This window comes from Phyllobates terribilis, unplaced genomic scaffold, assembly GCF_046119375.1.
Source record: "Phyllobates terribilis strain yellow unplaced genomic scaffold, ASM4611937v1 Scaffold_1__5_contigs__length_1240528914, whole genome shotgun sequence".
Taxonomy (NCBI): Eukaryota; Metazoa; Chordata; class Amphibia; order Anura; family Dendrobatidae; genus Phyllobates; species Phyllobates terribilis.
Genome location: NW_027362761.1, coordinates 772,865,642 through 772,879,642, shown reverse-complemented (window position 1 = coordinate 772,879,642; position 14,001 = coordinate 772,865,642). Strand labels below are relative to the sequence as shown.

General features: G+C 43.8%; 1 protein-coding gene across 4 annotated transcripts in view; it reads right to left on the bottom strand.

Moving 5' to 3' along the window:
• The window catches only part of INTS10 (integrator complex subunit 10), a 52,564-nt gene that overhangs the window by 5,073 nt on the left and 33,490 nt on the right, over window positions 1-14,001 (bottom strand). For all 4 annotated transcript variants that reach the window (XM_073636983.1, XM_073636985.1, XM_073636984.1 and 1 more), the window contains one exon: window positions 3,478-3,640. In XM_073636983.1, coding sequence (XP_073493084.1) covers window positions 3,478-3,640 — 163 coding nt within the window. The remainder of the gene's footprint in view (window positions 1-3,477; window positions 3,641-14,001) is intronic.

The window sequence follows — 14,001 nt, the reverse complement described above, 5'->3', positions numbered from 1 at the left end:
ATATCTAAACTTTCAATCAACTGTGCATAAATCAATAGTCCAGTATATGTTGTCGCTGTATGCTTGATGTTTTAGTTTGTTTTTCCTCTTAGCTCATAAATATACACTGCTCCAAAAAATAAAGGGGACACTCAAATAACACATCCTAGATCTGAATGAATGAAATATTCTCATTGAATACTTTGTTCTGTACAAAGTTGAATAAGCTGACAACAAAATCACACAAAAATAATCAATGGAAATCAAATTTGTTAACCAATGGAGGCCTGGATTTGGAGTCACCCCCAAAATTAAAGTGGAAAAACACTACAGGCTGATCTAACTTTGATGTAATGTCCTTAAAACAAGTGAAAATGAGGCTCAGTATTGTGTGTGGCCTCCACGTGCCTGTATGACCTCCCTACAATGCCTGGGCATGCTCCTGATGAGGTTGCAGATGGTCTCCTGTGGGATCTCCTCCCAGACCTGGACTAAAGCATCCGCCAACTCCTGGACAGTCTGTGCTGCAACGTGACGTTGGTGGATGGAGCGAGACATGATGTCCCAGATGTGCTCAATCGGATTCAGGTCTGGGGAAAGGGCGGGCCAGTCCATAGCTTTAATGCCTTCATCTTGCAGGAACTGCTGACACACTCCAGCCACATGAGGTCTGGCATTGTCCCGCATTAGGAGGAACCCAGGGCCAACCGCACCAGCATATGGTCTCATAAGGGGTCGGAGGGTCTCATCTTGGTACCTAATGGCAGTCAGGCTACCTCTGGAGAGCACATGGAGGGCTGTGCGGCCCTCCAAAGAAATGCCACCCAACACCATTACTTACCCACTGCCAAACCGGTCATGCTGAAGGATGTTGCAGGCAGCAGATCGCTCTCCACGGCATCTCCAGACTCTGTCACGTCTGTCACATGTGCTCAGTGTGAACCTGCTTTCATCTGTGAAGAGCACAGGGCGCCAGTGGAGACTTTGCCAATCCTGGTGTTCTGTGGCAAATGCCAAGCGTCCTGCACAGTGTTGGGCTGTGAGCACAACCCCCATCTGTGGACGTTGGGCCCTCATACCATCCTCATGGAGTCGGTTTCTAACCGTTTGTGCAGACACATGAACATTTGTGGCCTGCTGGAGGTCATTTTCCAGGGCTCTGGCAGTGCTCCTCCTGTTCCTCCTTGCACAAAGGCGGAGGTAGCAGCCCTGCTGCTGGGTTGTTGCCCTCCTACGGCCCCCTCCACGTCTCCTCGTGTACTGGCCTGTGTCCTGGTAGCGCCTCCAGCCACTACGCTGACAGACACAGCAAACCTTCTTGCCACAGCTCGCATTGATGTGCCATGCTGGATGAGCTGCACTGCCTGAGCAACTTCTGTGGGTTGTAGAGTCCGTCTCATGCTACCAAGAGTGTGAAAGCACAACCAACATTCAAATGTGACCAAAACATCAGCCAGAAAGCATTGGTACCGAGATGGTCTGTGGTCCCCACCTGCAGAACCACTCCTTTATGAGTGTGTATTGATAATTGCCAATAATTTCCATTTATTGTCTATTCCATTTGCACAACAGCATGTGAAATTGATTGTCAATCAGTGTTGCTTCCTAAGTGGACAGCTTGATTTCACAGAAGTTTGATTTACTTGGAGTTATATTCTGTTGTTTGAGGCTATGTGCCCACGATGCAGAAATGCCGCATATTTTTTATGCTTCTCCCTGGCAGGAAAAACGCATGCGGATTTTACATGCGTTTTTTCCCGCCAGGTAGCAGCGTTTGTCAAGCGTTTTTGCATGCATTTCTGCATGCGGGTTATGGCTGTGTGCCCACGTAGCATTTTTCAAGCGTATATGCTGCGGAATTTCCGCAGCGTAAACGCTTGAAAAACGCATGTATATCCGCACCCCATGGTCCCCAATGGGATTCCGCAAGTTCTATGCACATGCTGCGGATTTTTCCGCAGCGTTTATGCCGCGTTCAAAAATCCGCAGCATGTCATTTAATTTTGCGTTTCCTCAAGCGGAATTGCCTTAGTCCAATGCATAAAAAATGCAAGGCAATTCCGCATGTGGAAAACGCGTGATAAACGCGCGAAAAATGCGCGATAAACGCGTGCGGAATTCCGCATGCGTTTTTCCGGGAGAGGACTTGCATTTATGCAGCAGAAATTTTCTGCTTCATAAATGCAACGTGGGCACATAGCCTATCAAGCGCTTTTCCAAGCGATTTTAGCATCACTTGGAAAAATGCTTGACAACTTGGTCACACTATATAAATCCATGCAACCGGCATGGATTTATATAGTGTGACCAAGTAATAGTTAAAAAAAAAAAAAAAAAGAATAAGAATGGTGAAAAATAAAAAATAAAGATTATACTTACCTTCCGATGGCCCCCGGTCTCCTCCTCCGATGCGTCCGGTCTTCCCGGTGTCTCGCGGTGGTGTGAAGGACCTGCGATGACGTCATTGAGTCATGTGACAGGTCACGCGACCGTCGACGTCATTGAGTCATGTGACAGGTCACGCGACCGCCGACGTCAGCAGTCGCTTGACCTGTCACATGACTCAATTACGTTATGTCAGGTCCTCACACCACCGCGAGCCGCCCAACACATCGCACGCATCGCTGAGGAGGCCGGGGGACATCGGAAGGTAAGTATAATCTTTATTTTTTATTCTTTTTTTTTACAGGTACAATGGTACCCATGTCTGGATGAGAGTCTCTTCATTCTCCAGACCTGGGTACCATCTGCACATTGAACCGTGTGATTTCCGCATGTGCAGATGCAGTGATGCGGATGTCACGTGGTCCAATGCAAGTCAATGGCGGTGATTACGCTGTGTGTCCGCAAAATTAATTGACATGCTGCGTATTGTTCCGCAATGATAATCTGCAGCGGAAATTTCCGCAGCATGTGCACAGCACATGCGGATTATCATTGGGGACCATGGGGCACGTATTACCAAGCGTTTTCGCTGCGGAAATTCTAGGGCAGAAGTGTTTGAAAAACACAGAGTGGGCACGCAGCCTAAGTGTTTCCTTTATTTTTTTGAGCAGTGTATTTTATGTTCTATCTAAATGGCTTGATTATTGTATCATAATAATGATTAAAAGCCTGATGTTACCATTTTACCAGAGTAAATTTATCACTTAAACTTAAACATGAGCCATGTATGAGTAAGTCGGAGTAGTGGAGTTGGTGTTGTGAAAATTGAGGAGTCGGGAGGTTTGGCTTACCAACTCCACAGACCTAATAGTAAGCACTCATTTTGTCTGCCATTCACTGGTGACCGTGCTACACTCCATTACATAAAGTAGGGGGCATAGTGCTTATAGACTTTCTATTGAGCCTGTACACAGATAGTTTTGATATCAAGGATTTTACACTTATAAGGTCATTTGTCAAATTACAATGGCCACACTAAGCCAGAAATTCCTTTACATGTATGAGTATAAATGGTAGATACAAGTCTAAAATGAGAAAATAATACAAACATACTTGTGATGTAGTTGAAAAAATTTTCATATTGGAAATTTCCTTGCTGGCAAATCCTTCCTATAGCTTTTAAGAACAGGGTCTCTCCTTTGGGCCAGTCCTGCTGCAGTAACACAATCAGGTGACCAAGAGCCATATCATCTCGATTATCAGAGAAGGCTCTGAGCTAAAGAAGAAAAGGCAAACATTAGCCATCACATCCTTATGTGCAGGTGGTACAGAATTGTGTTCTCTAGCGACTTAGCTGCTGGTTTCCAACAAAACAAAAAGGAAACTTTTGGTATAAAAGCCATATGAGAAAAGATGACATGTTTCATTGACTACAGCATTCTTCCATTATAAAGTCACAAGACAAATAACATTGGTAAAGAAATCTAAATTATTAACAGGATTGTCCACTACTTTCATATTGATGCTCTATCCGTAGGATAGGGCATCAATGAGTGATCGGCTGGGGTCCTGCACCCGGCACCCCCGCTGATCAGCTGTTATCAGTGGCGGCCGGAAGTGCTTACCTGCGGTGCTTGGCTGTCAAGTTGTAGTGGCCAGCCAAGCACCCCAGGTAAGCACTTCCAGCCGGCAAACGCCGATAACAGCTGATCAGCGGGGGTGCCGGGTGCGGGACCCCAGCCGATCATACATTGATGCCCTATCCTACGGATGGGGAATCAATGTAAAAGTAGTGGACAATTTCTTTAAACTTTGGCTAATACTCGTTCCTGTTTAGCATATGAGGTAAATGTAACAGTGGATACTGGAAACATATAAACATATTGCTCAGTTATAGTATTAAGTAGGTTTCATTATACTACAAAGTTTGTCCCCTTTGGACACTTCCATCTTGTGAGAATGGTAATCTGACTCATGCTTCGTTCACACATTGCGTTTTTGCTGCGTTTTTTTTCTGCAGCAAAACCTGATCTCTTGCCATCAGGTTTGTTCAGGATTTTTATTGCTTTTTCACTGTTCTTTTGTCTCTTTATTCATGTACAGTCATGGCCAAAAGTTTTGAGAATGACACCAAAATTATATTTTCACATGATCTGCTGGCCTCTGGTTTTTATTAGTGTTTGTCTGATGTTTATATCACATGCAGAAATATAATTGCAATCATATTATGAGTACAAATAGGTTATATTGACAGTTAGAATGAGTTAATGCAGCAAGTCAATATTTGCAGTGTTGCCCCTTCTTCTTCAAGACCTCTGTAATTCTCCCTGGCATGCTCTCAATCAACTTTTGGACCAAATCCTGACTGATAGCAGTCCATTCTTGCATAATCAATGCTTGCATTTTGCCAGAATTTGTTGGTTTTTGTTTGTCCACCCGTCTCTTGATGATTGACCACAAGTTCTCAATGGGATTAAGATCTGGGGAGTTTCCAGGCCATGGACCCAAAATCTCTATGTTTTGTTCCATGAGCCATTTAGTTATCACCTTTGCTTTATGGCAAGGTGCTCCATCATGCTGGAAAAGGCATTGTTGGGCGCCAAACTGCTCTTGGACGGTTGGGAGAAGTTGCTCTTGGAGGACATTCTGGTACCATTCTTTATTCATGGCTGTGTTTTTAGGCAAGACTGTGAGTGAGCCGATTCCCTTGGCTGAGAAGCAACCCCACACATGAATGGTTTCAGGATGCTTTACAGTTGGCATGAGACAAGACTGGTGGTAGCGCTCACCTCTTCTTCTCCGAATAAGCTGTTTTCCAGATGACCCAAACAATCGAAAAGGGGATTCATCAGAGAAAATGACTTTGCCCCAGTCCTCAGCAGTCCACTCCCTGTACCTTTTGCAGAATATCAGTCGGTCCCTGATGTTTTTTCTGGAGAGAAGTGGCTTCTTTGCTGCCCTCCTTGAAACCAGCCCTTGCTCAAAGAGTCTCCGCCTCACAGTGCGTGCAGAAGCACTCACACCAGCCTGCTGCCATTCCTGAGCAAGCTCGGCACTGCTGGTAGTCCAATCCCGCAGCTGAAACAGTTTTAAGATACGGTCCTGGCGCTTGCTGGTCTTTCTTGGGCGCCCTGGAGCCTTTTTGACAACAATGGAAGCTCTCTCCTTGAAGTTCTTGATGATGCGATAGATTGTTGACTGAGGTGCAATCTTTGTAGCTGCGATACTCTTCCCTGTTAGGCCATTTTTGTGCAGTGCAATGATGGCTGCACGTGTTTCTTTAGAGATAACCATGGTTAACTGAAGAGAAACAATGACACCAAGAACCAGCCTCCTTTTAAAGTGTCCAGTGATGTCATTCTTACTTAGTCATGACTGATTGATCGCCAGCCCTGTCCTCATCAACACCCACACCTGTGTTAATGGATCAATCACTAAAATGATGTTAGCTGCTCCTTTTAAGGCAGGACTGCAATGATGTAGAAATGTGTTTTGGGGGTTAAAGTTCATTTTCTGGGCAAATATTGACTTTGCAAGTACAGTAATTGCTGTTAAGCTGATCACTCTTTGACATTCAGGAGTATATGCAAATTGCCATTACAAAAAATGAAGCAGTAAACTTTGGAAAACTATTTGTCTCATTCTCAATACTTTTGGCCATGACTGTACATAAAGTTCAGTGAAAAAAAAAAAAAAACGCTTAAAAACCTGACACCTGCATTTTGCGTTTTTTTCACCACCCATTACTTCCAATGGGTGAAAAAACGCTGAAAGAAGTGACATGCTCTATTTTGCAAAAAAACATGCAAAGCACAAAATCGTGATAAAAAAAAACAAGATGTGTGCATGAGATTTCTGGAATCTCAGACTTTGCTGGTACTGTAAAACACGACTGAAAATCTGCATAAAAAAAACGCAATGTGTGAACATAGCCTTACAGCGCAAAGAAATCAAACCACAGATGTCCATAAATTAAATTGTGTGTAAGAATGAGAAATGACACAGGAAAAAAGTATTGAACACATGAAGAAAGAGGTGCAAAAAGCCATGGAAAGTCATGACACCCAGCTGAAATCTATTCAGTAATTAGCAATCCTGCCACTTAGTGAAAAATAATATCACCTGGTTTAACTGATGGCCTATAAAAAGGTGCCTCATTACCAAGGTGCTACACAAGAAACATCTCATGATGGGTAAAACCAGTAAGATGTCTCAAGACCTTCGCAACCTTATTGTTGCAAAACATATTATGGCATTGGTAACAGAAGAATTTCTAAACTACTGAAGGTTCCAGTGAGCACTGTTGGGGTCATAATCCGGAAGTGGAAAAACAATTTCACCATAAACCAGCAACAACCAGGTGCTCCCCGCAAGATTTCAGACAGATGAGTGAAAACAATCAGAAGAGTTGTCCAAGAGTCAAGGTTCCCCTGTGTAGCGCTACAGACAGATCGGGAATCAGCAGGTACAATTGTTTCAAAGAAAACTATAAGGCTACATTCCCACAATGAGTATTTGATGTTGCAGAATTTCTGCACATTAGGTTACTTGCAGTTTTTCATTGCGTTTTCATAACGCTGCCTTTTTTTGTCTCTTTTTGGTGTGTCATGCTTTAAATAAAGCTGGTTTGTTTTTGATACTTCCTGGTATTTGGCTTTGACAAAACTTTATTGATACATCTAGGTGCAGATTCCATGCGTTTTTGATGCATTTCCACCGCAGAAACACATTAAGGACTCATGTATATTTTTTTCCCGTGGATTTTTCGCATCTAATGCAAGTTTATGGGGAAAGTACGCATTGCTGGAACTGTAAGACACTGTTTTTAACACAGCAAAAATAACTAGTGTCAAAAACTTAGCAAAAGCTCATCGTGGGAATGTAGCCTAAATGATGCACTCAATCTTCATGACCTGTATGCAAATTCACCACGCAAGACTCCATTGCTGAACAAAAAGCATGTTCAAGTACGTTTAAAGTTTGCTTAACAACATTTAGACAAGCCTTTGAAATACTGGAAGAATACAGTCTGATCAGATGAGACCAAAACTGAACTCTTTGGATGCCATAATACACACCATGATTGGAGGCCAAGAGGCACTGCATATCACCCCAAAAACACCATACCAACAGGGAAGTTTGGAGGTGAAAACATCATTGTGTGGGGCTGATTTTCAGCATGTGGCACTGGCAAACTTCATATAATTGAAGGAAGGATGAATGGACAAATGTACCGAGACTTTCTTGATAAAAATCTGCTGCTGCGGGCGTGGCTAGCCATGGCTGAGTGAAAATGAACATTGCTCAGCTCCGTCACTGTTGAACCTAAAAACACTGACAATCTGCACCTCAAGATGGGCAAAATGGGCAGAAAGGTGAGAACATTCTCATCATCCTGTGCCCCATCCCCTCGTGCGGACATCGAAAGCTTCATGCGCCCACATAAACTGCCTCAGGGCCCACCACAGCAGGAGCGTGAAGAGTTCTGTTGTGAAAAAGACCAGAGATCGCTTTCTCCTGCTCACCCAAGGGACCCCGTTCAACGGATTTGATGATGGGACCAAAGGTAACTGCTCCCAGAGCCTGCCGCTGCACTGTCGCAAAATGCCCGTCACCTTCACCACGACGGCGCTCACTTGTCTACTAAACAGTCCAGGATTCAGAAGGCTCTCTTCCACACTTCCCCCACAGCCTACTCTGAATCACCCCCAGTATTAGCAAAGGGGATGCAGTGTCCATCCAGCTGAAGTGCTGCAACAGTATCTGCAGTACAGGAGGGGGGGTCGCAAGATGGCTGCCGCTATGAGATTGGGGAAAAGCAGCTTAGCCCAATTGTCCACCAGAAGCTCTGAGGCCTCCTCTCCTCCATGTGGGGGCATTACAGGGTCCTCTGCCACCTATCCTATTACATTTCAGGAGACAGGTCCATCGGATCTTGTCCTGTCCCTACCAGACATGCAGATTCCACAACCCCAAAGTCTTAAAGGAGACAGCACCCATCAAGAAACATCTTCCCTCACAGCAAGGGAGGGTTCATTACTGGAGCCATCATCAAGACCCTCAGATGGAGGTACCTCAGGCCCCCACACTTCAGCAGGATTTAATTCTGGCCCCAGTGCAGACTCATCAACAGGGGCGAACCCACACTGCCAGTCCTTCATGTCTGCTCACCCGGACCTCACGATCTCACCAACTTGGTCCACTGGCTAATCCTGGAACACCGCTTTGCCGCATTGTACCCGTGGGGACCCACCATCCCCAGACTTACCCTAGTCGGTCTACTTACGGGGTAATCTTGGCTCATTCATATCCCCGCCTGGGCATTTGAACTCAACCACAACAGCAATGGTCCCAACCTTGGGAGATGGAATGGCTACTCAATCCAGACACTAGAGGCACTACGGTCCCTTTTACCAAAATCAACAGTCTCTTGGGCCTGATGTTCCTGCTCCCACACCAGCTGTAGATGACAGCAGACAGGCTTCTCTGGCAGTCCTTCGCATGCTTCTACAGTCTATACCCATTAGAAACTATATATTAGCTCTTTCTAACCAAGTGGTCTTGGAATGCAAGCAAGAATTTGCCCTCTTTCGTTCTGAACTTTCCTCTGTCTCAGCCAAGGTTGACTCCCTAGCTCAATCTCAAGCCACTGATGCTTCTATCATCCAAACTTTACAGGTCACTGTTCGTCTACACTCAGCGCAACTTTTTTCACTCTAGCAAAATGTGGATGACCTAGAGAACAGGAATAGGTGCAATAATTTGCATATACAATGACACCCAGAATCCATCTCTCCTCCTGACAATCCCTCTGTACTGATGACCATCTTTAATGACCAGCTTGGTCGCCCACCAGGAGGTGCAATTGAACTTGACAGAGCCCATAGACAATTGCGGCTGATTGACCCAGATAACTCTTGCCCCAGGGCCATAATATGCCAAATCCATTTTTATTCCCTTAAGGACCAAATTCTGTAAGCGGCACGGAAAAAAACAATACATTAAATACAATAATATCCCAATCCGCAATATGCAAGACCTCTCTCGTAACACCCTGGTACAAGGGAAAGCACCCAAACCAGTCCTGGACATGTTAAAGTCTAAAGGGATACCTTTCCCTTGGGGGTTCACTGAATGTACAAAGAGGATCTAGTACATTCAACTTTCGTTCCCCAGACGACATTCCGGCTTTTCTATAAGCTTTGGATCTACCGTCCTACCTGGCCAGTCCTGGCTCTTGGCCCCGTGGATTCCAGGAGAAGACAGAAAATAGCAGCCACTCCACCCACTGCTTCAGTACAAAAGGGTCTCCCTCCTCTCAAGACTTGCCGTAGCAGACAAAGGAAAGCTCAACACCAGCCCCAGGGACACTGATTGACTATTTCAGATGTTAGTAAATAATTGCCCATCTCTCTCTGGCCTTATAAGCACCAGTGAAACCATGTAGCTGTTGCCCTACTGTTTGGTTGTGCGCATTCTTAATATATAGGCAAGACATGTGTCAGGTTTATAGCATCTTGCTATTATTTGCTTCCTCTCGTGGAGACTGTGCATCGATATTTCTCATGCACGTTTATATGATTGTCGGTGTTAAATCATATTCTTTGTTTATCTAGGAGCTGTTCTTCAGTCATGACTTCTACCTTTTTCCCCCCAATAGGTTGGGAGCTTCTATCGCACTCCCCTGTGATGCCCATGCTCCTGGGTTATAAGTATCTCTTGTTAGTTTATGCTGCAATAGCTATCCTATTGCTTTTGTTTTATTGTTATGATACCTGTTCTTTCTATGTTACCTTTCCCTTCATGTTTTCCCATCCGCAAGGTGCACTCGAAAGAATTTCCTAAACCTTTGCAATGGCGGAGCTAAACATTGTTTTCATCAACGTGAAGGGACTCAATATCCCGAGAAACGAGGCCAGATTCTTCACCACTGTCATTGGCATAAAGTACACCGCATTTGTTTCCCAGAAGCTCATTTTAAATCTAAATCATGCCCCAAAAATTTAAAAAAAAAAAAAATACACAAATTGGTACTTTGCCAATAACGATACCTCGCGATCAAAAGGGGTTGCAATTTGCGATTCATAGATCTCTGGCTAACCAAGTAATCGATTGTACCATCGACCCAAAAGCTAGATCTATAATTCTTTCCCTCTCTATAGAGGGCCACATTCAACACCTATTCCCCGAACCAAGATCAAGCCACCTTCTTATCTAATCACTCTGTTAGTAAAGTGTACCCTGAGTTTATGTGGAGACCTTAACATCACTTTGGATCCAACCATGGACAACTCTAAAGGCAAATCCCACCACTCCTATGCAGTCAAAAGTGCCAAAAAAAGACTTTTCTCATTTACAATTATATGACACCTGGAGGTAATCTCCAGGTGTCATCCCTCTGATAGAGACTAGTTTCTACTCCACCCCTCATAACTCATATAGTCGCCTGGACTACATCCTGTTGTACAACAGTGATCTACCCTGGCTGGTTTATACCAGTATAGGAAACATTCTCTGGTCCGACCACGCACCAGTGTTTGCTCACTAAAAATCCCTTCACTTACAAAGATCACATAGTCCTGGCATTTTAATGAATCTCTTCTCTTGATATTTATTTAAAAAAATGTCAACAATTGAGAAAGTTTTTCCTTATCAACTATAGTGACGAAACTTTTCATATGGAAACAAACTTAAAGGGGTTGTCCCACGAACAAAGTACATTTTAATAAACAGATCATAGAATAAAATTATCACATTATCACAAATGGGGTGTATTGGAATAATATATGTTAGAGCAGTAAACAGCATATGACCCAATGGCTTAATTTAAATATGTAATAACAAAGGAAAAAAAGCCTTGAATCAATAAATACAGATAATAAAGTATGATGCCAAAAAAAGTGCCCCCAAACACAGAATGATACCCCCAACAGTGAATTCCTCCACGACACCCTCCACACGCATGGCATGACGACCCTACTGTGCTCCCCCAGCAAAGTATGGTGCCCCAACTGTGATCTTCACGCAGTATAATGGGCCCCACATAGTCCTCAGTGTCATGGCCAAATATCATCACCCTGAGGGCCAGATTTGGCCCACGGGCCAGAGTTTGACATGTGTGTCTTAGACCCACTCTGCAATGCAAACTTACAATTGACCATAGACAACTTCATACTGGATCACTCCTCAGATGACACCATTTCTCTTATTAAATGGGAAACCCTAAAATGTGTTTAAGCATGGTACAAAAATTAAAAAAGAAAGATCCCAAACTCTCAGAGAGGCTCTCCTAAAGGTCAGTAAGCTTGAGCAGTCACATAAACATGCCCTTTCTACACCAACTCTCAGAGAGCTCCTTAAGACTAGGCTGGAGGTCAAATATTTACTGAAGGTCTCTTACAACCACTTTCTGCAAATAGGACGAGGCAAGTTTTACGAATACAGCAATAAGCCTGGGAGAATGCTGGCACGAGCCCTATGGGCTAAAATAGCACAAAAATCCCCTGCATTAAGGACTCGCACGGTTCTTAGGTTCACATTACTACTGAGATCGTCAGCGTTTTTAGAGCCTACTACGCCAAACTATACAACCTTCATACATCTAACTCAAACTCTCCGCCCTGCCCTTTCCTCCTCCCCTTTCAAGAAATTACCTGAGGAAGTTATAAAAAAAACTTGTAATCACCTTTTACCCCCCAGGAACTCTCATATATAATAAAGGAACTCCCGAGGAACAAATGTCCTGGTCCGAATGGCCTCATCTCTAAATTCTATAAGAACTTTCCTTTCCAGCTAATTCTTTTGATGCTTCAAGCATTTAAATAGATTGCAGACTCCTCTCCTTTCCCTCTCCAGGCCACTTCTGCACATATCATAGTAAACCCCAAGGCAGGAAAGGACCTTCTTTTATGTGCCAGTTACAACCCAATCTCACTTTTAAATGTTGAAATAAAAATATACGCTAAATTAATCGCAAACAGATTGAACCCACTTCTCTCGGAACTCATCTATGCAGACCAAGTAGGTTTTGATCCCGGTAGAGAAGCCAGAGACAATAACCTTAAAACTTTTGACATTAATAACTTTGCCACCTCCCATAAATTGTCATTTATGGTCCTATTTCTCAACAATGAAAAGGCCTTTCACAGTGTTTCGTGGCACTCAATCGACCAAACTTTAGATTTCATTGGCTTGGGCCCAATCCTAAAATCCAAACTATTAACTCTTTACCAGACCCCGTCAGCAAGAGTTAAAATGAATGGCTTTCTTTCGGACCAGTTATCAATTAATAACGGCAAGCGCCAGTGCTGCTCATTATCACCTCTTCTGTATGTATTTGGTGATGGAAAGCCTTAAGGGAGCTAATTGAAACAACCCTAACATATGTGGGGTTATGATGATTAAGGGCTAGTAATCTAAGTGTTCAGCATTCGTAGCTGTCCTTTCAATATATCTCTCTAACCCACATACAGGTGCTTCTCACTAAATTAGATCATCAAAAAGTTAATTTATTTCAGTTCAATACAAAAAGTGAAACTCATATCATATAGAGTCATTACAGAGTGATCTATTTCAAATGTTTATTTCTGTTAATGCTGATGATTATGGCTTACAGCCAATGAAAACACAAAAGTCATTATCTCAGTAAAGTAGAATAATTAACAAATAACACCTGCAGAGGCTTCCTAAGCGTTTAAAAAGGTCCCTTACTCTGTTTCAGTAGGCTCCACAATCATGGGGAAGACTGCTGACTTGACAGATGTCCAGAAGGCAGTCATGGACACACTCTACAAGGAGGGTAAGCCACAAAAGGTCATTGATAAAGAAGCTGGCTGTTCACAGAGTGCTGTATCCAAGCATATTAACCCCTTTACGACCAAGGGCGTATTAGGACGTATCTGTGCCCTGGGCCTTATGGACCTGATACGTATTAGTACGCCCTGGCGATTTCGCCCGCACACAGGCTGTGCGGGCGCGATCGCCGCCGGGTGTCAGCTGATTGTCACAGCTGACACCCAGGGCTATGCGCAGGGAGCGGTCTCGCACCGCTCCCAGCACATTAACCCCCGCAATGCTGCGATCGAAGTCGATCACAGCATTGCGGTGGCAAGGGGAGGTGATCTCAGATACTCACCTCCTCTTCCGGCTTCCAGCGATGTCTGCCACGGCTTCCAGGATGTTGCCATGACGACCCGATGTCGTCATGACAACATCCGGGTCACCAGACAGCAGGAAGATTATTTGGACATGCGCAGTGCATCTCCAAACAATCTTCTCCCTGTCCAGCGCTGACAGCCTGCATGGCACAGGGATGGTGCTGTATTCCTGTGCCATGCAGGCGATCAGAGAAAAAAAAGTGAAAGTCCCATCGTGGGACAAAGTAATAAAGTATAAAAACTATCAGAAAGTGAAAAAAAAAAAAAAAAAAATTGCAAAAATATATATAAAAAAAAATATATATATAATCCACCAAAAATAAAAATATAATGTACCCATCAATAAATATTATTATAAAAAAAAACAAAAAAAAACAATAAAAGTACACATATTTGGTATCGCCGCGTCCGGAACAACCTGACCTATAAAACTGTCCCACTAGTTAACCCCTTCAGTGGACACGGTAAAAGAAAGTAATAA